Below are 24,154 nucleotides of genomic sequence, written 5' to 3' on the forward strand. Positions count from 1 at the left end.
GAAAAAAAACAATACTGAATTTTTTTAGCCAATTCATGAGGTTGCCTAGGAAGTTAGTTCTGCTAGAGTTAACAGAAATAGAGTGCTGTATTTGTTAAAAGCCAAAGTTAAGGTGGAATACTGTATCTTTTTTTGAAGAAAATTTGCCTGTATTGCCTTATTGTATGGGATCAAAGTAGGTTTATTTTACTGAAATTTAAACTTATATTCATTGAAGTATATGTGGGTTTTTTTGTTTTTGAGAGAGTGAAAGAGAGAGAGAGAGAGAGTGAGAGAGGAAGAGGGGCTAGAGGAGAAAGAGTGTCTCAAGCAGGCTCCACGCTCAGCACAGAGCCCAGTGCAGGGCTCAATCCCATGACGCTGGGGATCATGACCTGAGCTGAAAATAAAAGCTGGACACTCAACCGAGCCACCCAGGTGTCCTCTATGGAATTTCTTCACAGCCATACTGTAACATTTTGCAGAGTTTATAGCTCCCTTGAAATAAAATTCTAATTAAAAATCACATTAAAATATATTTCAAGCTTAAAATTACAAGATCTGAATTGTAGTGTATATTTATGTCTATTTGATTATACAAATAATACAACCTTATGGTAATACATTTCAAAGTTGAAAGACCCAAGACTCGACTCTCCCACAATCAGTGGTAAAATCACATTACTGCTTTCTTACGTGTTTTTCCCAAAACATTCTAGGTACACAGATGTAATAAGTACCTGCTGCTGCACGCCCCCTGATGTTATCTACTATTGCTTTTTTTTCTACTTAGCAATATATCTTTAACAACATTCCAAACACATTTTTTTTTTTTTTTTTTTAGTATTTATTTTGAGAGAGAAAGTGTGCATGAGCCGGGGAGGGGTGGAGAGGGGAGAGAAAGAATCCCAAGCAGGCTTTGCACTGTCAGAGACCAACATGGGATCTCATGACCACAAGATCACAACCTGAGCTGACATCCAGTGGGATACTTGACGGAGCCACCCAGGCGCTCATCTTATTTCTAATAGCTGCATAATATCCCACCTATCTCAATTTCTCTTTTAATAAACATTTAGATTGTTCCAGCTTATTAGTTATTAGAAACCATTCTGTAGTATCTTTGTACAGTCACTTCTGTGTATATCCATGGGCTATTTGTCTAGATGAGGATTTTTAGAATTAAATGGAATATACAGGGGGCGCCTGGGTAGCTCAGCTAGTTAAGCGTCCAGCTCTTAATATTGGCTCAAGTTATCTCCTGGTTTGTGAGTTCGAGTGCCACACTGACCATGTGGAGCCTGCTTGGGATTCTCTCTCTCTCTCTCTCTCTCTCTCCCTCCCTCTCTCCCTCCCTCCCTGCTCTTCCCCTATATGTGCACATGCACTCTCTCAAAATAAATAAAAATGGAATATACAGTTAACATTTTGGAAAGAGATTGCCATTATGGCTCTTCAAAAGAAGATTATACAAATTTATACTTTGAGGTGTCTTCTTTGCTGGGCTAGGTCAATGTGGTATTAGTGTGTTTTTAAGAAATATAATCATGAGAAAAGTACATAATTAGTATATAACTTTCAAAACATCAAAGAATTTGGGGCGCCTGGGTGGCTCAGTCGGTTGAGCGGCCCACTTCGGCTCAGATCATGATCTCGCAGTCCGTGAGTTCAAGCCCCGCGTCGGGCTCTGTGCTGTCAGCTCGGAGCCTGTAGCCTGCTTCAGATTCTGTGTCTCCCTCTCTCTGGCCCTCCCCCGTTCATGCTATGTCTCTCTCTGTCTCAAAAATAAACATTAAAAAAAAATTAAAAAAAAAAACATCAAAGAATTTATTAGCAACCCAAAAAAATCATCTGCCACTGATCATATTTCTTTATAACTAAAGTAATTAAAAGTATGGGATGTGAAGACAGATATGGGTTCAAGTCCCAGCTTTGGCATTTAGGACCTGTGTAATTTTGAGCAGGTTATTTAGTCCTTTAAGCCTTGATTTAGGTCTTTGCAAAATGGGGGAAATAATAGTGCCTAACAGAATTATGACAAAGATTAGTGTACAAACTGTTTAACGAAGAGACTGACGGGAGTATGTGCTTGATAACTCACAATGGATGACCTAAATGATTTAGCACATAGCAAGAGCATCTATTTACTTCTATTTTATAAAACCAATAGTGAATACAAAAAGATCTCCATCAATGAACGGATTATTTTCTTGGAGTCTTTGAATTCATAAGAATATAAAATCTTCATCTGAACCCCTCACAGTCATGAACGTGAAATCCTGGGCAGAGTTTAGTATGTAACACAATTCATTTGGATTCAAACTTCGAGATATAAAGTTCTAATTAAAGAAGAACTTCAGTAATGAGATTTATCAACTGCAATGTAACCTTGAATTTCTCTAACCTAAGATAAAACAAGGGAATTTTTAAGACAGCATTATAATGATGATGGCTGGTAATTTATAAACAATTTTTCAGGGGAGCCTGGGTGGCTCAGTTGAGTGTCCGACTTGAGCTCAGGTCATGACCTCAGGTTCACGGGTTCGAGACCTACATTGGACTCTGTGCTGATAGCTCAGAGCCTGGAGCCTGCTTCTGATTCTGTGTCTCTCTCTGCCCCTTCCTGTTTGCTGTCTCTCAAAAATAAACAAACATTAAAATAATTTTTAACTATTTAATTCTACTTTATAGAATTTTATTTATTTTTGACAGAGTGTGAGTGAGCAAGAGGCAGAGAGTGTGGAGCCTGGAGCAGGGCTTGAACTCACAAACTGTAAGATCATGACCTGAGCTGAAGTCGGATGATTAACCAACTGAGCCACCCAGGAGACCATTATAAGCACTATTAACTTGAGAATGGCTATAAAGAACCAAGTGTAAAACTCAAATGTTGCTGTTGATTTCAAGCATTCTTTTTAATAGATGTTAAATACTGAAATTACCTAGAAGTATGATCACCTCAAATCTCCACTATATATAGGAAATATATTCACTTTGAGACTTAAAACATTTAAAATAGACACCACAAAATGTATCTGTGATTAAAGGTTGAATTTATTAGGAGATTAAGAAATGTATTATACATGCACTATAAATACTGCACAGCTGACTTTATTCACAGTCAAGCACAGAAATATAGTCAGTGCCAACCTATTTTGTGGATACTCTTGTTCTTTTGTTCCAAGAAAAATTTGCACCGTAAGACTTGGACTTGGGTTTTGGAACCTTCTTCTCTTCAATGTCATAGCTCCACCCTAGAAAACAAAAACAAACCCACAGAAACAATTAAAGAGGATACCTCAAGAGCACAGCAAGCAGAAGCTAACTTTCATAAATTTAATGTTTATTTATCAGGAGTGCAGTTCAGCAACCTGAAATAAACTTAGTAATGTGTTCCCTTATAATCCTGTGCGATAAGAGGGTCCAATATATTGTCTGAAGATGATTTACCATATCTCAAAAGTGTGACCCATGATTTGACTTCTCCTTGCTCAATATTCCTAATTCAATTATCAATGGTTACATATTCGCATAAAATTTTCCATTTCTCCAACATTTAAGTCATTTAACATGTGACTTAATAACTGCAGTAGGGAGCATTAAGCAATATAACCTGTTTCACTGTTTTCTAAAAACTAGTGCCTTTACAACAGTTTGGATCTCACTGGAAGCAATACAGGAAACATAGTTATATACTTAGTTATTTATACAAATGACATAGTTGCAGCAGACCATAAAAGATTACTTGGTTCAGCTCTCTGGACTTTGACAGGCTACTGATTAAATACAAAAAAAATTTCAGCATTTGCTTCAAGTGCTATCTATTTAGAATCCTAGGGACATACTTGATAACAATGCACAATTTCTGCCCTCACCAAAGGCCCATTGGATCAGAATCTCTGGTAGGGGGCTGGGACTGTTTACTTCCATGTTTTCTGCTGTAAGTCCAATTCTTCAGTTCTTCTAAGGTATGGAGAACAACTATTCAACATGGTCCTTCTTGAAGATGTAATTAAGTCATCTTTCTATTCCCTAGTCTAAGAAACCTCTAACTTTTACTTCATAAGATTCATTTTCCATACCTGTAATTTATTCTATCTGAGGGCTTTTTTCAAATAACTCCTCTTGAAACATGTGATCCATGGCTGAATCATGTAGCCATGTATAAAATGCCCAAACTGAATAATACAGGTCTAATTAAGTAAACTTCTTGATCTTGTGAGTCATGAGTTCTAGTGCCTCTTGGTGAGTATAGAATTTGCTGCCACAAAGCTTTCATTCAATAGCCCCTTAGAATGCAATTTTGCCACAAAAGTGAAGCCTATGAAAATCAAGTCATCAAAGTATATTACTATTGCCTATTTCAGTATCCAAAAAGAGGAAATAATGAATAAGTCCACTGCTAGAACTCCATCTTCCATGAAAGTCTACGTGCTATAAGGAAACTGAGAAGCAGGAAAGCAAATGTAACAAATGGTTTAAAAATACAAATGAGGGGCAGGCACCTGGGTGGCTCAGTCAGTTGAGCATCTATCTGACTCTTGATTTCAGCTCACATCATGATCCCAGGGTCGTAGGGCTGGTTGTTGTGCTGTGCGCTGAGCATGGAGCCTGCTTAAGATTTCCCTCCCTCCCTCCCTCTATCTTCCCCCCTCCCCTTGCCCCCTTCCCTGCTTTTGCTCTCCCTTTAAAAATACAAATACAAATGAAACCTCAAAATCCAGGACACAAAATACTGATTCACTTGCTTAAACATAACCTTACTTTCATAGGGTAAAGTTTTGAGTACTTTTTAATGTACTAAAACAGAAAAAAAATCAAAGCTAGGTCTTACTTTAAGAGGATCTGAACATTAACAAGTAGCTATTTGCATTTCAAAAAATGTACTAAGGGGCCTAAGAATAGTACCTACCTCATACGTTGTCATGAGGTTTAAACAAACTTACTCATGTGAAGTGCTCAGAAAACACCTGGCACTTAATCATTTACTGATTCTATGAAAAAGGTACTTTTCTAAAACTTTTATATGAATTAATATTATGTCCTTTATATAACTGAGGAAACTGAGGCACAGAGTGGTTAGGTAACCAGCACAAGCTCACTCAGGAAGGGACAGAATGAAGATCTGAACAAAGACAACCTGATTCTGGAGCCTGTGCCTTAACTAATACTGTGTCTCTTGTGTTTACAGCAAGCACATGATAAATGTTCGGCTATTCTTTCTCTCTCAGATTTACCTGCCAGTTTGTAGCTACACATTTTCTATTATGAAGTATTAATGTAAATAAAACTTTCATCACACTGGAACCTAATAATTTTGAATTAACTATAGAAAGGAATTTTGTAAGCAAATTCATACTGTAAACTGAGCATAACTTTAACATTATAAACTTCTCAAGCACCTCCTACATTAGCTAGCAAATGATGCTGTTAACTATAAAAATACTCAATTCAATAAAGCAGGTATAATGATATTTACTCAGCATTTGCTATTCATTTAATGATTGCATACTCTGTGTCAGGGACTGTTTAGACACCAAAGGTAAAGCAGTGAATAAACTCCCAAACTTCTTTAAGTTAGTAGAACAGAAATTAATAAATGCACAGTATATTAGGTGCTAATACAGTAATAACTAAGATTAAAAAAAATACATATTATATGCTAACAGGCACTAAAGAGAAAACACTTTAGAGAGGGTGGACAGGGAAGACCTCCCTCCTTGAGAAGGTCACATGTGACTGAAGACCTGAAGGAGGTTGGAGAGTAAGACAGGTGGAGGTCTGGGAAAGAGCTTGCAGGCAAAAAGAACAAGTACAAAGGCCTGGAGGCAGGAGTGAGTGTCCCTGGTATTCAAAATCCTTTGCTAAGTGCTTTCAATGTATTTTTATAGAGTTTTAAAACTGAGATCATAGGTTGCTTGGCTTATGGATTAGGCATTATATATACACCCCGATTTTGTATTTAATCATGAGGAAAAATAAAACACAGGGAAGACAAACAAGCAGGGTAAAGCCACACGGCTAAGTGGCAAAGCCAGAGTTTTCACTGAGGTTGACTTTAAAACTATGCACCCAACCACCTCATAAACAAAACCTTTTCTTTAGAAGCATCTTATAATTGCAATTTTTATCTATTTCACACCCATTTCCTTTCAATCTTTGTGATTTTGTGATATTTTTCCCCCTTGATTTTTAGAAATGTGTTGAAAAGACTGTTTCAAGAATGCCTGGAAAGTCTATGTCCCTCATACATGTCCCTCCATAGCCACCCAAGTTGTGGAGAAAGGAAAAGGTTTCTAGAGAATTGTCTGATTATATGGACTGTTGGTAAGTCACCTACCCAAGGCCTCCATGATCTCTTCTTGCCAAGTGACGGGTGAGAGTCCCTATGCTCCCTACTCTGTCCCCCTCCCCACCGCCTCTTCCCAACACACTCTCCAGTCCAATAAAGACATTATTATACATGGACAGATACCTGATAATTACTCTCTCATTTACATGGTTAATCTTTCAACCATCAGGGAGAAAAAAAAATTTTTTTTACTGCATCAGAATGCAGACATAGCTCTATTATCTGTTTCGTTCATGGAGTCTCAAAATGCTGTTAGGGTCACTGCAATGTGAGAAGACTGGGATTTTGTACACATGAAAGAACAACTGGTTTGGGTTTTCTCCTGGTAACTAAGGAGTGACCTGGCTCTTAGAAACTGTGAGCCAGATTATAGTTGCTGTTGATGGTGATAACAACAATAAATAGAAGTATCATTATAGGGATTGGAATGCGGATGGGCAAAACACCCTGGGAAAACAAACAAAAACACACATGGAAGAAACCAGCATTTGCTAACAGCGTCCATCTCTATGTTATTACTCTACCACAGCCACCTGTGATGTTAGGATATATAGGGGAAAAAGTCTGTTCTCACATTTTTCTGGGGAAGTAATTTTGTTCTCAAAGATGCACAAGCAACTAAGCTTCTCTGATTAAGTAAAAGGAAAGGGTTGGAGGAAATCTAATGATAACTCACAAGAGACTGAAACTCAAGTAAGAGTCTACATAAATCTCCTTTTGGATTTTCTATCCATCATGGAGAAGATAAAGATCTGATGCTGTGATGAAAATTTGCTCTTTTTTGGGGAACTCTATCAAGAGTCTGACCACATTTCCAAGCACCCTTCTCCCAAGTGTTTACCTTATAATGCCTGGATCAACAAATTTACTGGTTCCACTATACTTCATATGAGAATCTTTCCCAAGTTATTTATTATAATATTGTGATAATATGAAGGCTACTAGAGCAAGCAGTAAGCCTTAGCTTAAAAGATAACCATAAGAATAACACCACACTTGAAAGGGCATTAAACATTTGTACTTAGGGGCGCCTGGGTGGCGCAGTCGGTTAAGCGTCCGACTTCAGCCAGGTCACGATCTCGCGGTCCGTGAGTTTGAGCCCCGTGTCAGGCTCTGGGCTGATGGCTCAGAGCCTGGAGCCTGTTTTCGATTCTGTGTCTCCCTCTCTCTCTGCCCCTCCCCCGTTCATGCTGTGTCTCTCTCTGTCCCAAAAATAAATAAACGTTGGAAAAAAAAAAAAAACCCAAAAAACATTTGTACTTAATGGGTAAGGTACATGAATTATGCTCCTTTTCTATCTCCTTTTTGAAAGTTCTTGAAAAGAAAGAACAACAAAAAGAACATAATATAACTTGCAAGAAATAGGACGTAAAAATTTAAGAATGGAATTTTGTGAAATGTTTAAATTTCTGTAGGAATTTGCTTTTCAACACTCAGTTTTTTTTTTTTAAAGAACTCAAACTTGAGTTTCTGAATGAGATCATGGAAGTGAAAACACCTGCACTATCTGAAGAATGCTTATTCAAAATGAAGATGTAGTCTATCTATGACAGTGGTCCCAATATGTTGTTCCATTAGGACACTGAAAACCACTCCTTACTCTTCCCAGCTGTGCAACAGAAGATGATCAAAGCAACTGAGTCCAAAGCAGCTGCCCCAGGGATGGGGTAAGCTCCTAGGGCTGCCGTCACTTCCCACTGAGGAGAGCAGCCATATGGCACGGATTAACCACAAATCCAACCACCAGCACCTAAATGATGAGAAGCTGACTCCCTTTGCTGTTTCACACACTGGAATGCTTTCACAAAGATATTTTCATCTTTAAGCCCTAGTATCAGAGAAGTACCTCTGGCAAATACTCTAGTAAACATAAAATGTGACCTGTAATATCTCATGCTTAATTTCTTTTTTGGAAATATGCCCACTTATTTTGTTGATCTCCAGGCAGTGGTTGGGATACTCTACTTCCTATGATATGAATGTTTGGGGTAATCTTTCAAATGTACCTAAAAAAGCCCAAGGCCCCAAACTCAAAAACCAACCACATAAGGCCTCTGAACAAAACCAGACCACAACAATTAACTTGTGAATTCTATGTATGAGACATAAAAATTCCATTCAGTTTTATTTACAGAACCATTTTATTTATGGTCCAGTAATGCAAACTATTCATCGGTGCTTTTATTGCTTGTGAAATATGTTACCTCTAATAACTTTGGTTCAAGCCCTATAAAATGTCTTTCACCTGTAACGATCTAATCTCAAACCCTGACATTAGTTCGGAAGTGAACAGTTTAATGATTTTTCCTACTGTCCATTTGTGTGCAAAGCAAGAAGCACAACATAATTTGGCACAAACTGACATAACTGGCGGTCATTGCTAACAGAGGCATGGGATGAGAATAGCAAAGGCTTTGGGAAGCCAAAGAAGGTATGTTGATACTTGGAAGGTTTCAAAGTTCCTCACCAGGCTATGTACCCATATTATGCCTAAGTAAAAGCAAAGCATAAACTTTTCAAATATAATTTAAAAGAGGAGGGGGTTGATAGCCTTTGAGGAATTTCACTTTAAAAGTCCCTCTACTTTGAAATTCCCTAGTACCTAATAAATACTTGGGGGGCGGGGGAGTTCAGATTAATTTGAAAGTATCTTAGATCTTCTTTTAGAAAATACCATGGAGGAGAAATAACGTTGGGATACACTAGCAAAGCAATTCTGTCCACAAAAATTATATGAACTTATTTAAACAAGCAAATAAGGTAAAAATGTGAGGCACCTGAAATATTTATTAGATTAGTAACACCCTACACCTGCCACAGCTGCAACACCTCAAAATAAAATCCCACCTTTGATGTGATAGTCAATGACCCCCTTAAATTTTATCTTTTCAAATAATATAGTTGCTTTACAGTATTATTTTTATTTCCAAAGCAGTAATTGGAACCACATTATTCAGAATTTGCCACAAAACAAACTGGTTTGTGTTCCAAAAATACATGTGAAAATCAGTCACTAGAAATTGAGAACACATTTTTTCTAGAGAAAGAAACTATATAACAGTGGTAAATGTCCAAAAATCAATGAGATGTTAATGTAATTGGTTTGGGTATGGTCTGTGCATAGGAATTTCCAAATCCCATATTACACTAGGCACCTCACTAAGCCACCATGTATATATAACACGACTGCCAAGAGAAAAATTATTTCAGACCTCCAACAGGAAATCTAAGTATCTCTCCCCCACCCCCTCCAACATGTCTATCTTTGTCTCTCAGGTGCCTCAACAGGTCAGGAGTCAAGCTGAATACTTCCCAGGCTACAAGACAGCCAGTACCTATGACTGGGGACTGAGAAGAAAGAGTTATGTAGAAAAAAACTGGGGCTTCACCAGAAAATAATGTAGTATCTATAGTATACCAGATCTCAGCCCTGATCATGGTCTTTGAGGTATTCTGAAACCCTGTAAAATGTAGGTACAAACAGTCCTCGTAATTTGTGGATTCTGTATTTGTGAATTTGCCCACTCACTAAAATTTACTTGTAACCCCCAAATCAATATTCATGATGCTTTCATGGTCATTAGTGACATGCACAGACCTTTAAAATTAGATTCACCCAACATACATGTTTCCAGCTGAGGTCAAGTAAGGTAATGTTCTGTGCCTTCTTGTTTCCAACCTCATATTGTAAACAAGTGTCCTTTTCGTGTTCTATTTACAGCCACATTGTTTGTATTTTTTTCCTTGAGGATTTTGCTGTTTAAAATGGCCCCACAAGTATAGTGCTTCAGTGCTTTCTAGTGTTCCTAAGCACAAAAAGGTTCTGATATGCCAGTATGTGTATGGGGTAAGCTTCACTCAGGCATAAGTTACAAGTGCTGTTGGCTATGAGTTCCAATGTTCATGAATCAACGATATACATTAAATTAGGTGTTTTTAAACATCTGAATGGAATCACATTTTAAAAAGGTTACATATTGCTTGGCTAACAAAGTAGTGCGATCAGGGGCTTGCAGGAATTTAATTTTGTATTTTCCTAGGAGCAGTATTTCCGTATTTGCTAATTTAGTGTTTGTTGGGACTTTATAGATCATAACTATCATGAATAATGAGAACCAACTGTAATAGATACATAAATTCTGTCTGGTGACTCCACCCTACCCCCTCTGAAAAAAAAAAGTCTGTTTCCATTTGTAATTCATCTCAAATTTCCTTTATATAAATTTGTGCCATATTGATTTTTCCTTTGAATTGGTTACAATATCTGCCTGGCTCCCTTATTTCATGACTAAAATAAATTTAAATAAATTTAAATAAATTTAAAAAATGTTCATTTATATCTATATCAGAGTCATGATTTTATCTTTTTCAGGAAATTCTTTTAACAATTTTGGAGGTCCCATTGAGACACCTAATAATAGATCCACCAACCAAAACACCAGAAGTTGCGTGCCTTATTTTAAGCGCAGGTATGTCTTTTCTTGGTAAATACAAGAGAACTTTGCTGACTCTCCATTTTTCTAATTTTAACTTTGCTCTCTACTATGTTTGGAAATTGGTTTTATGGTCTAATTATTTGATGATTCCCTTAAGTGAATTAATGGCTTTAGAGATCTATTCTCATTTTATTTATTTATTTGTTTGTTTATGAGCTTGCAAGCATGAGTGGGAGGGGCAGAGACAGAGGAGATAGAGAATCCCAAGCAGGTTCCCTCCCCTCTGTCAGCACAGAGACCCATGTCAGGCAAGAATTGAAGAACCAGGAGATCCTGACCTGAGCCAAAATCAAGAGTAGAAAGTTTGAGTGAGCCACCTAGGTGCTCCTCTATTCTCATTTTAAATAGGGGGAGAAAAGACAGAAAATCTGGTTTGTTGGTCTTTGAGGTTTATTTGACTCAAACAAATGAAGAATTTATACTCACTTAGAAGAGAACAGCTCTTTAGTATGGACTAGTGAATTTCATAATTCTGTTAACTGTTAAACCACGACTGAAATTTTAGAACTGAAGTTGTAAGGTCTCTGTGACTATTAGTCTGTCTACATGTCTATTAATTCAGAAGGGACTTTACCTCTCATATGTGTGGGTAATGTTTTTCTACCTCTACATGATATTAATGAATTAGATTACAAAAATCTCTTTTAGAGGCTCTGTTCTGATTGGCTTATAAAGAAAAATAAGTGCTTATATAAGTATTCCTAAAAATCTTGGGGCACCTGGGTGGCTCAGTCAGTTAAGCTTCTGACTTTGGCTCAGGTCATGACCTCATGGTTCCTGAGTAGTTCCTGACTTCGAGCCCAGCATCAGGCTCTCTGCTGTCAGTGCAGAGTTCACTTCTGGATCCTCTACCTGTCCCCACCCCTCTGCCCCTCCCCTGCTTCCCCCCCCCCCAAGAACAAAAATAAAAGAATTCTTAAAATTCTTAGAAAACAAGGAAATTCAACTTCTAAATAGTCTTAATGTGCTAGATTTTAAAAAGTTCCCCCCCCCCCACAATTTATGTGAAAGAGAGAGACCACATGCAGCACAGAGAGAGGGAGAAAAAGAATCCCAAGCAGGCTCCATCCACAACATCAGCACAGAGCCCAACTGAGGGCTCAAACTCCTGAGCTGTGAGACTGTCACTTGAGCTGAAATCAAGAGTTGGGTGCTTAACTGACTGGGCCACCCAGGTGCCCCTGAAGACCTAAGGAACGTTTAAGAATTCAAGTTTAGATTAACATAGGTGAATCTGGGGTGCCTGACTGGCTTGGTTGGAAGAGCGTGCCAGCCTCGATCTCTGGGTTGTGAGTTTCAGCCCCATGTTGGGTGTAGAGAATAAAAAAAAATTAAAAAAAAAATACATTGATGAATCTTTGGCAAACAAGACAAATTTAATAATTTTGATTTAATAAAAGAAGCTATGTTTTCTTTAATAGTGTTAAATATAATACATAGATCTTTATTCTACCTCGATACATTCTTTGTGAGCTTATATAAATTTACTGATTGAATAAGCTAGTATTACTTCTGCTTAATGTTTATAATCCTAAAACATATAAATCTGTGTTTATCCAAAATGATTCATTATTCTGGTAATTTTAACAGTAATAGTTTTGTAGTATGTCACATTGAAACTTAACTTCCAGGGGCACCTAGGTGGCTCGTTGTTATGTGAATTTCTACGTTTTGCTAGTTCACAAAAATATTGGTGTGTAACAGTTTTCAATGATCTCTCAGTTTTCTCTATGAAATCCAAGTAACTTTCATTAAAAGATACAATTAATATACATGAATCAAATTCTAGGAGCGGTAGTGGCAGAGTTTCAACTTGGTATGCAAGGCAATGAGATGTGTTTCTGTTTACCAATGGAAAAAGAGAACAGTTAGTATAAGGCTGCTTTTAGGCAACCAACTTGAACACTGGAAACCTGATCAAGGCAAAACGGCCCACAGCTACCACAGGGCTGAATGCAAACAGGCTCCCTAAGTGACCCACATCTAAATAGCCACAGGCCCTAACTGACCAATTACAACCAGGCACAGTTCTGAAGATTACCAAAAAAGGGAAAATTCTATATTCCTTCACTCTGTCCTGTAACTGTGGCCCCTCACCACCACCACCTAGGAGACAGTCTCTCCTTCGCTGTCCTGCCTGCTGCTCCCTTGAAGTGTATTCAATAAACTTCTGTTCTGCCTTGGGTGAATTCTTACACTGCTTGCACCACTGGCCTCTGCCTGATTGGGTTGCCCCACATTTGATGACCTCCCATCTGATCCGGTCCCCTCACAGTTAGGTCCTAAAGTAAATAACTGTTCCAGAATGAGAAAGAAAATGGTGAAGGACATAACCTGAATGAATACAGAAAGTTATATAAGATTTGTAAAAAAAAAAAAACAAAACAAAACAAAAACACCCCCACTTTTATTTGCCTTACATGTCTAAAAAATAAGTCTGAAAAGCTATGAAACGTTTACAATCTTCACAAAGTTTGCTAAGTTTTGGTAGGCTTATTTCATTAGCTCACTGTTACCTGCCTCAATATGAAGGGTTAATTCTTTTTGTCTCATCTGCCTAGATTTCAAAGGTTCTGTGGTTTACCACAATAACCTTATATGTTTTACACATATGAACCCTATATGCTTTACGTCCTTGATGACTTCTGTGAGAGCTCAGGTTTTTTACAGTTATGTTACCTTTTATGTTTGTAAGTTTTTTTTTTTAATGTTTATTTACTTTTGAGAGAGAGACAGAGAGAGAGAGAGAGCGCGCGCATCAGTGGGGAGGAGCAGCGAAAGAGAGGGAAACACGGAATCTGAAGCAGGCTCCAGGCTCTGAGTTGTCAGCACAGAGCCCAACCTGGGGCTCGAACCCACCAACCAGGAGATGGTGACCTGAGCTGAAGTCAGATGCCTAACCGACTGAGCCACCCAGGCGCGCTTATGTTTGTAAGTTTTATCCTCACTATGAAGTGAGCAGCCAAGTACTGTTTGTCTGGCACCCATGATCCTATTCCTATCCTAAGTGTGCAAATCTACATTTTGTTTTTTGCCTCCTCAAAATAAAAAAGCCTAAATGTAAACTAAAACATTCAGATTATCTTTGTACCTAAAACTATCTCTGGGATTCCCCAGAGGGCTCTGGAAGATCACAAAGATGTATTCTTTCAACCTTGTGAAAAGAGAGGAAATAACTAGGTTTATTTGACACGTTATTATTGATGAGTAGCATTACAAGAATTATCAAGTCAGAAGAGATGCTTAACCCTCCTGAGGTTAAATGTGTATGGGTAAAATATTATTAACATAAATATTTCACAAATTTATGCTATATGCTAAGTATAGGTTCTCAGTGCCCTCACTGTCCATGCTGTGTTACTTATCAGACACAATTTCAGTTTTCTTTAAAAATAGCAACTTGTGGGGGCGGGGGGCACATGGTGGCTTAGTCGGCTAAGCATCCCACTTAGGCCCAGGTCATGACCTTGCAGTTTATGAGTTCGAGACCCACATCAGGGTCTGGTGCTGACAGCTCAGAGCCTGGAGCCTGCTTCCTATTCTGTGTCTCCCTCTATGCCCCTGCCCCACTGACACTCTGTCTCTCAAAAATAAACATTAAAGAAATAATAATAACAACTTTGTTGCATCTTCCTTAGTTTGGAAATCCTATCTCCTAAGGTTAGTATATGAAAATCAGGAATCCTATCACTTATCAATGGAGTTTTATTAATACACAAATGCTTAGGACCTACCCCAGACTTACTGAATCTCTTTACTTGATTTTCTTGATATACTTTTGGTATATTCTTACTATAATGTTTGGTGCATTCAGGAAATATATCTCAGGATTATTATATTTCTCTGGAAGTATTATGTTCATCCATTTTTATAAATTAGATGCACATTCACTGTCTTCTTTGAAAAGAGTCTTTAATATTGTTTACAGATATTTTGTCTACAACATTTTTGGTATGACTTTAAGTTGCATTATCCTTGTTACAAATATTTCACTTCTGAAATTTACCAGTAATGTTAACTACGGCCATCTTAAGTCTTTTATCATTTATGGATAGATTGTTTTGTTTTACTCTGATGCTTCCCTGAAAGCTCCTGAAATCAGTTACAGGCCTGAGTGCTTTGTCTTCAACAAAGAGAGACTGCCTCAGTCAGAGCTCTGTGAAGGACTGTTACTCCTGGCTTTAGGCTTCTGATGGCATAAATAATTATAAGACCAGACCAGTGGACTAAGTCAACATTTCCAGAACTCTAGTTGAGCACCAGATAAATTAATGATCCAGTGAAACAAAAATTAACTATATAGGACTGAATGCATTGATAGGGCCTAAAATGTTCTATTTTCTGGACATTTAAGGAAGTCCTTTCCCTTTCTTCTGAGGTATCTACAATTTAGTAGACTCTGTTTTGTAAACTAAAATTTATATCATTCTTAAGTGACAGGAGTCTCCCTGAATGACCCCTACAGAATTTGGGAACTCTTATTAAATATTCTTATATTCATGGTAATACAGTTATTTGTACATGTTCAATATGTCCTTTTTATTAGAACATTAGTGTAAACAAGGGTTATGCAATGAAGGTTTTACCTCGATCGACATATTTGACAAGGATGCTCATTTAATCAGATATGACCAGACACTTTAAAAGAACTAAAGTTGACTTTATGAGGCCAATGCTTACAAACTCCTTCCAGGAAAAGTGGCCTGGCACCAGGCTTACAAAGTTCCCCAAGTTAGTAAAGAACCTTATTCTGAGGACCCTAGGATATTGGGGGACCTTGAGAAGGGAGAAAGAATTTGCCTAAATTAATAGGCATCACACAGAAGAAATCTGGTTGCTAGTTATTGGCTGTGAAAAGTCTAATCTGAGATTCCTTGTGAAAAATTTCACAGCAAAGCAAACTTACAAAAGCTTACATGGTAAAGAGCAGAACTGCTGCCCCCAAAAATGCCTTTTTGGCATAAGGATTATTTTGAGCTTGTTATTTTTCAGAAGCAGTAAAATCTCTGAAAATGAAGAAATTGGCCTTTTGTGAGGTACATTTACATTTATAAGGGAAATCTCCATTTGTAAAGGTGCCTCCCACTCAGTACTAGGAAGAGGAGGAGGACTAAAACTTGGGAAACTCACCAATGGAGAAGTCTTGAAATTAAATCTGCGTAACAATTAAACCCTTGTTTATGGTGCTTTGCCTGATAACCTCCAAACTCACTCTCCCTAGCACCGCCCCCCCCCCCAATCTTTTGTCTTTAGCTGGAGATAATACTTAAGGTGGTGGCAATGGCCATTTTGGAATTACTCAGTGTTCCTGGGTATATAGGAGGTATAAATGTTATTAAACTTATTTGTTAATCTTTTCATTATGGGGGGGGGGCGGAGTCTCAACCAAGAACCTAGAAAGTTAGAGGGAAAATTATTTTTCCTCTCCTACTGTGGCAAATTAGGCATTCTTGCTACACATAAATAAATAATCAGGTCATTTATTAGCCCAATATTTTGTGATCATAATCTTTCTTTATACTTTTTTTAATCGTAAAAGGGGAAGAGTGGAAACAAATTGTTTCAGTAGAAAATGGCATTATCTATAGCATGCCCTCCCTACCCCTTCCAGGTTAACAGATTCCAGCTTAATTCCTTGTCTTTCGGCTATTTTATTTCTTTTTAAATTGTATGATAGATATGCAAATTATGTCCTGTGTCCTACTGGTGGTGATTTAATTAACTCCCCTCCCCCACAAAACCTCCATCTGTCTCTATTTGCATTCCTTTTTTCTACATACTTTGTGCTGTTTTGACTTTTTGAACTGGTTATAACATCTACCTACTTCCTTTATATCACATGATAAAATGAATCCCTTAACAAGAACTTTTGTATCTGTAGGAGTCATGATTCCTAGCTTTCAAAACAAAGGCATCTTTTAACAGATGTGTGGATGTGAGGTTGAGACCCTCATTCGAAGGTTTAAGTTAGGTGGAAGTCCAGACTTTGCTGATGGGGTCTACTTCTGGGATAATTCTAAATCCTACCTCCTTATTTTCCTGAATCAAGGGCTCGACCTGTCTACTTCCTCCCCTGTTTTACCTTCTATTACTTTGGAGGCAGCTTTTCCTCTCCAACAGACCCACTGTAGACAGAATGCAGTTTCACAGTTTATCCTCTATCCTCCTGCTCCTGAAAGAAACCCTCCACTATTTTGAGAATTTCAAAGAGTTTTTATAGCTAACAACAATGAGAAAAACACAGGGGGTAAAATGACCTACCAGAGGAAAGTCACAAAGTTTCAAATCAGATCAAACAGGGAAAAGGCCATTTCTGGTTTTCATTAGCATGTAAATGGTAGTAGATCCTAGTCTTCGACCATTTTTCCACAACTATCTTACTCCTCCTCTCTCTGTGATGCAGCTTCCTTCTCCTCCCCGCCTTCAACCACCTCAGGAAACACCAGGAAAAGACAAAAGCCACAATGGGTGAGAAAGGTGGGTCTTTTCAGTACACAAAGAACTAAAGTGAGGTTCATCTACATTTCAGAGGAAACCCCAGATACTCTTTTCTCTTTTTACAAAGAAAGGTTATCTTTGAAGAGTTCCTCTGGAGTATTTGCTGAGCTCAAAGAGGAGACCTTCAGGATGAGGCCCTGGGGTTAAACCCAAGACACCCAGGGTATTTATATTTCCTTTACTTAGTGTGTATGTTGGGGGAGGTTGAGAAGTAAGATTTGGCAAAGGGGAAGGTAAGGAGAAGAGGGGAAGCCACAGGGAGAATAGTATTCGGTCTCTTCTCCTTTCCCACTCCCTAATTCCACAGAACTTTGAAGAAGTGAGGTATGGTAAGAAGAGACACCTAAGCAAAACAGAAGCGGGGGTCGGGGGGTGGTAGTTATAGAAGTTATTAAAAGCAGGAAGAAGAGAGCTTCTTTTAGTCTCAGAAATATATTCTTATATAAAAAGATGAACCTGGGGGCGCCTGGGTGGCGCAGTCGGTTAAGCGTCCGACTTCAGCCAGGTCACGATCTCGTGAGTTCGAGCCCCGCGTCGGGCTCTGGGCTGATGGCTCAGAGCCTGGAGCCTGTTTCCGATTCTGTGTCTCCCTCTCTCTCTGCCCCTCCCCCATTCATGCTCTGTCTCTCTCTGTCCCAAAAATAAATAAACGTTGAAAAAAAAAATTAAAAAAAAAAAAAAAAAGATGAACCTGCACAATACCTTATTTGGTTAAGAAACTGAAAATAGGCGATTAATGGGATTTTGTGGTATACTCTTGGTCTCTCTTAGCTACTTTATTTCATCATTATATTATGTGTAACATAAGATTTCCACTTATCCTTCATACTGGGTAAGAGTATAGAATAGAACTATATTTCTTCAATATAAAATGTGAAATCCTCAAAGTTGGATAAGGTTTTCTTACTTCTTATATTAACTATAGAATATAAGTAAAATATTTAGAGTCTGTATACTGATGTGGAGAACAAGGCAAAAGAAAAAAAATTAAAATTCCTTAAAACTTACAACCTACTGACAAGTACTTGGGACAGGCAGGGTGACCTTCCTCCAGGAACTCAACTGCCTTAATGTTAATACTTTGCTAGAAACAAAAGGCCTTAGCTTGACATTACCCCGACCTCCAGGATACTGTAAAAATCTCTTTGGAAACTTCCTTTATCTCTATAACCCCAAGATATATGTTAGCAATCATCCTCCAAGCATAAGGCCTACTGATACACGTCTGAAGGCTCTCAAGGCTTAAGTTTTTACTAGACAATAGTAAATGACCTTTTCCTAACAGCAGCCCCTCAAGGTCTTAGAAATCTTGTTTCCAAATTCCTCAGAGGCTTATGCTATCCTGAGCCCCCTCCCAACTTGAAAGTGCAGCTATTTCTGCCCATGGGTCCTATTTCCCTGCTTTAATAAAACCACCTTTTTGCACCAAAGACATCAAGAATCTTTGATTATTCGTTCCCGAACCCCAATATTTTCACATCATATAACAATGTATATTCTGTATACTGCTAAATACTATAGATTAGTGCTGTCCAATAGAAACAATGTAAATCACATATAATTTTTTTTGAACACCAGAACTTTAATGATTGTAAGGAGTGATAAAATTTGATACAGGTTATAATGACATTATATTTGATTTTTCAAGGTTAGTGAAATTATACCTACATTAATAATTCTGAATGTCCTATAGGTACATTAGGAAGTATCTAAAATAAGGCAAATATAATGGAGTTTAATTAACAAGTTCTCAACTATTATGATAGCTTTCAGAATAGCAAAGTATTTAATTGACCAAGTTGAATGAACATTTCCTTTTTGTATTTATATATAAGAGATACAAAAGAAAATAATATACATTTCCTGCGTATATCTATCTATAAGCCTCCCATATAAGACTTCTGTAGATAATCCTGCCTGATTGTCCACTACACCCATGCTTACCTCAAGCTACAAGGCTCTGCATAATGACTCTTGTCTACCCCCTACGTCTCATTTCCTGGAATTCATGTCCTCACTCTGCCCTAGCTGATTCTTCTAGTTCCTTGATGCACTCTTTTCTACCTCAGAACAGATTATTTCTCTCCTGCTCTAGATCCTACTTTTCCAAATCTTACGCCTGAAAGGCCATTCAGGGAAGTCTCATCATTCTTTTTCTTTTTCTTTAAATCATCATTGATTTTTGCTGTCCATGTTTTCAGAGCTTCCTTCCTTCTTGGTGCCTAAACCGGGTTCCATGGAGAGAGAGAGAAAAGTACCTGTTCAACAAGTCTGTCACACTTTGAATCCTGGTAGGTATATTGTGCCTCTGATCTGAAAGACAGAACTTCAGTAGTTCTTATAACTTTTGACCCTTAACCAAGAGGGCTCAAGCCCAGTCCATATGGCAGAAATGTAAATGGATGCATATGGTTGGTATATCACTTCCTGTATCATCCTCTTTTTATTTTCCACAGATGAATTTTCTCATTGAAAGCACCTTCTGAATCTGGCTATGAAACAAAAACTTCTGAGCATATGAATGAAGTTCTATATTTTCTGGGGACTAAACATGGATTTTCTGTAGTAGCTAATGAACACTATTTTATCATTCCAGATTTTCCTGAATCTAATCACCTAAGCAATATTCACACTCCTTTAAGAAGCCAACATTGACAAAACATTGGAGCTGATGTGAGTTTTGGATTATTCTTCCTTTTTTACTAGCTCATGTTTATAGTCACTCCAATAGGATAGTGATGCAAGCATATAAACAGGTTATCTGGTTGAATCACATATATTCTAAAATTTTCAGTTTGTTTATTTAAGTAATCTTTACACCCAATGCAGGGCTTGAACTCATGAGCCCGAGATCAACAGCTGCATGTTCTTCTGACTGAGCCAGCCAGGTGCCCCAGTATAACTTTAAGCTTTCTAGTAGCCACTTTAACAAATGACTAAAGAAATAGTAGAAAAAAAAAAAAAAAAAGAAAGAAAGAAAGAGGTAGAATTTATTTCAATCCTCTTTTCCTACCCCAATACATAATCAATATAAAAACTTAGATATTAACACCAAGTCTTTGAAATACAGGGAATATTTTACACTTACAGCACATTTTAATTTGCACAAGACACATTTCAAGTGCTATACAGACACATGTGGCTACCATATTGGACAGTGCTGACCTAATGATTAAGATCTACTAGCAGCATAGTATAAAAAATACTGCACTTGAAATTTAGGAACTCGGGCTCTATCAGTTAAGAGCTATGTGATTGATCTTGGTCTTGTTTTATTAACTTCTAGGCCTCTATATCCTTAAAAAAGAGTTTAGAACAAATAACATACACTTTGGAAAACAGCTCTAACGTTATGAAATCATCATCTTAAGTACACTGGGATATACTTAAGTTTATCCATTAATAAACTCAGGATAAGCTCCAAATTAGAAAAACATTGGTTGTATTTTACCAACACATCAGAATATGAGATTGTTAATCATTCTACTACAATTTCCTTTCTCCAGATTTCTAGTTACAGGGAATTAATTATAATAAAAGGCATAACAAGTAGCCAAATAAAAGTGATTTACAGAAAAGTTAAAACATGATTTGGAGAACAATTTATAAGACATCCAAATGTATAGTTCAAACTCACCAATGTTTATTGAGCACATTAAAAGATGAGTGGAACTGGATGTTTTTTCCCATGTAGGTGCTTATAATCCAGGATAAAATATTAAGTTTGATAAAATATTAACAGTCTGAGTACAAGGACAGGCCTTATTTAACTACTGATCCCCAGACCAGCCACCAGTGCCAGCAACAATAGCGTGTGATGGAATGCAACACAAAAAATACAAAACAGTACTATAAAAGCTGTAAGAAAGGAATAAATCATTGTGGGAGTTAAAAGGAAGAGAGAAAGTGTATCCAGTAGGGGGTGGGAGATGGAGGTGGGAAAGGAAAATAAGAAAAGGGACCGAGAAAGAGTTAATGTTTAAACTATATTTTGAAGGCTAGATCCCAGTTCTTGACAGCAGTAAGTATGAGAAAGGGAACAGCATGAGTCAGGTTATAGATGAGAGAAAGGATCTAGCAAGCCTGGCGATAAGGGCAGAAAGAAGAATTGGGACACAGTAAAAGAAAGCTAGGTCAGTGCTCCAGTGATGTTAGTGCTTACATTGTGAACTTTAAATTATCAGTTGAGAAGCATATTTCTTAAGCACAGGCCCTACACGATGTCTGAATAAAGAATATTTTGGATTTAGAAAACGTCACAGAGGAAAGGGTGTTGGTATTCAGACAGTGTGTGTGTGTAATGGTTTGGACCATGGGTCAATAACTATTTTCTGCAAATGGCCAAAAACAAAATATTTCTAGACTTTGGGGGCCATATGGTCTCTATTACAACTCTTTAACTTTACTATTGCAGCTGAAGAGCAGTTAAAGACAATACATAAATGAATGACTACGACTGTGTTCAAATAAAACTTGCTCATTCACTTATAGGTATTATGACCTAGTTAGCTAACGTTACTTAATGTCTCTAAAACCTCAGTTTCCTTGATCTACAAAATGAGGATAATAACTGTTTATGCTTCATAGAGTTGTGTGAGGATTAAATGAGAAGGATGAAAAGCACTAAGCATAGTGACAAACGCATGCCTTACTAGCTTTTGTGATGATGATACTCATTACCTGAGTCTGAAATACAATTAGAAGGCATTAAAAATGGTTTCTAGGAAGCAAATGAATCTGGAAATCTTGTTCCTCACTGTACTCATTCTCTACAATACAATCTTTTACGTCAAAGACATTGATGGTCATGACTTTTCTTAAAACCATTTAAAAGTAAGGGAAACAAAACTAAGAATGGGATGAAGGGTATAGGTTGTTCATTTTTGGAATAGTCCCTGAGTATATAAACTAACCTCCTATTTCTAGATATGCCCAAAAGGCAAACATTTAATAGGATACACTTTGCCAGGTTTTTTTTGTTTATTCATATCAACAAAAACACATTTTCCCCCTAGAGCATATAATGAATAAGGTACTGGGCTAAAAAGTAAAGAGACATAACCTTATGTCTACAGGCTTTGTGCATTACCCATCCAACTTCTCATTTCAAAGATGAAGATACATGTTTATCAAAAGTATAGTGAAACATGACTTGCTCAAGATCTCCTGTGAAGCTGACAGTTATGGAATGAGAATCCTAATTACCAGCCTCTTAATTCAATAGTCTTTACATATTAGTGCTCCTAAACCATTTCTTCTTAATGTTGTTACTAACCAGAACATTGGTTCACCCAACCTTCACCAGCATTAGTTCACAATGGAATGATGTTAGGTGTGGGAGGAGAGGGGATCCATTTGTATGCCCCCACCATTATCCACCCACCCAAGAGAGGCAAATCAGAATGGGTAAGATGTGGGTAATTTGGGATTCTGTACCGTTTCAATGATTTGTTGCCTCAGTAACTAGAGAAACAGGACTTTATATATATAAAATATCTTTACATGATATATAATGCTGAATGTTCAATAAATGAGACAGATCACAAGTACTACAGTGAATTCAAGGGTGTAATAATCAGTGAGAACTCTCTCAGATGAGTAGAAAGATGTATTTTAGAAAGTCAATTAATTTTACCACATATCACATGTCCATTATATAGGTTTTGTGCTAGGTGCTGAGGACAAAGCAGTGACTAAGACAGATAGAATTCCTACTACCTTGTAGGTTAAAATTCCTGACCCACTATTAGTCTACAGTATTATAAGATACTCTCCATTAAACTTTTTTAAGTTAACACTGTTTACTGACTTTGATAATGTTCCTCAGTTTTCTTTCCCAGGGAGGTAGAAATCAAAGTGGGAAAGCACCTGATTTCAACAGCAGCAGCTAGTTCACACCTGCAATTCACATGACAACTGTAGTCATGCAGTCCTGGTGACCACTTAGACATTAACCAGAGATTTAACAATTTAATTAGATTTCCTGTTATTAAACTCACATTACAGACCTCAAATGAATAATTTTCAAGGTGTCAGACATGAAATATGGTAGGCTGCAAAGATGGAAAACATTAATAGAACTGCTTTTGATAAGCTATATTACAGTTTAATTAAAAAGCAATTTAATTTAAATCAAAATAATATCTTAAAGACTATGACCACCATGAGAATAATTATGTAATTAAGAAATTTGGAAATTGCCAAGAACATGTTAATAAGGAGCTTCATTTACAATTTTTTTTTTAAGTTTTAAAAAGCCTACTACAAAGTCCAAGATAAACTTATGTACAATTATAACTTAACTATGTTCTAAGCACTTCTATTAATGAAGGCAATCCTCAATTCCCACTGTACATAGGAGAAAATGGAAGCACAAGACATACAAATAATAGGAGACCAACATGGATCCAAAGGCCAGGCAGTTTGGCTTCACACTCTTAATCATAAGCTACATAATACTAAGGGTAAAGTGAATATTTTAGATAATAATATATGTCAAATATGTTACAGAACACTAATAATCTTTTACATTGATCTACTGCGTTATAGTAACAATATACTTAAATAGACATGATCTCATTCAAATAGATAGTTTAGATTCAAATTCAGTTTGACCAACTGGAACAAAAGAATGCATTAGGTACAAATATATACTAGTGCTTTTAAATCCAAAGGAGACAAACAGAAATATCAGATGGAGAGAGGTAAGGGTCAGAACTAATAAGATACAAAGTAACTATTAGGTAAAAGGTACTGGACTAGGTACACTATGACTTAAGTACCATGACTTCAACCATGAGAAAACGTTAAGTCCATCATGAAATTAATC

General features: G+C 37.2%; 1 protein-coding gene and 1 long non-coding RNA gene across 3 annotated transcripts in view; both read right to left on the bottom strand.

Moving 5' to 3' along the window:
- Positions 1 to 3,015: 3,015 nt before the first annotated feature.
- Positions 3,016 to 24,154, bottom strand: part of NDUFS4 (NADH:ubiquinone oxidoreductase subunit S4) — a 112,240-nt gene continuing 91,101 nt past the window's right edge. For both annotated transcript variants that reach the window (XM_045438183.1, XM_045438192.1), the window contains exon 5: positions 3,016 to 3,233. In XM_045438183.1, the coding sequence (XP_045294139.1) occupies positions 3,130 to 3,233 (104 nt within the window). In that variant the 3' untranslated portion in view covers positions 3,016 to 3,129. The remainder of the gene's footprint in view (positions 3,234 to 24,154) is intronic.
- LOC123576822 lies at positions 14,721 to 24,061 on the bottom strand. Its single transcript, XR_006701600.1, has 2 exons — positions 18,017 to 24,061; positions 14,721 to 17,781 (listed from the first exon to the last, which is right to left on the bottom strand). It is a non-coding gene; the product is annotated as an uncharacterized LOC123576822 (long non-coding RNA).

The sequence above is a fragment of the Leopardus geoffroyi genome, chromosome A1 (assembly GCF_018350155.1).
Source record: "Leopardus geoffroyi isolate Oge1 chromosome A1, O.geoffroyi_Oge1_pat1.0, whole genome shotgun sequence".
Taxonomy (NCBI): domain Eukaryota; kingdom Metazoa; phylum Chordata; class Mammalia; order Carnivora; family Felidae; genus Leopardus; species Leopardus geoffroyi.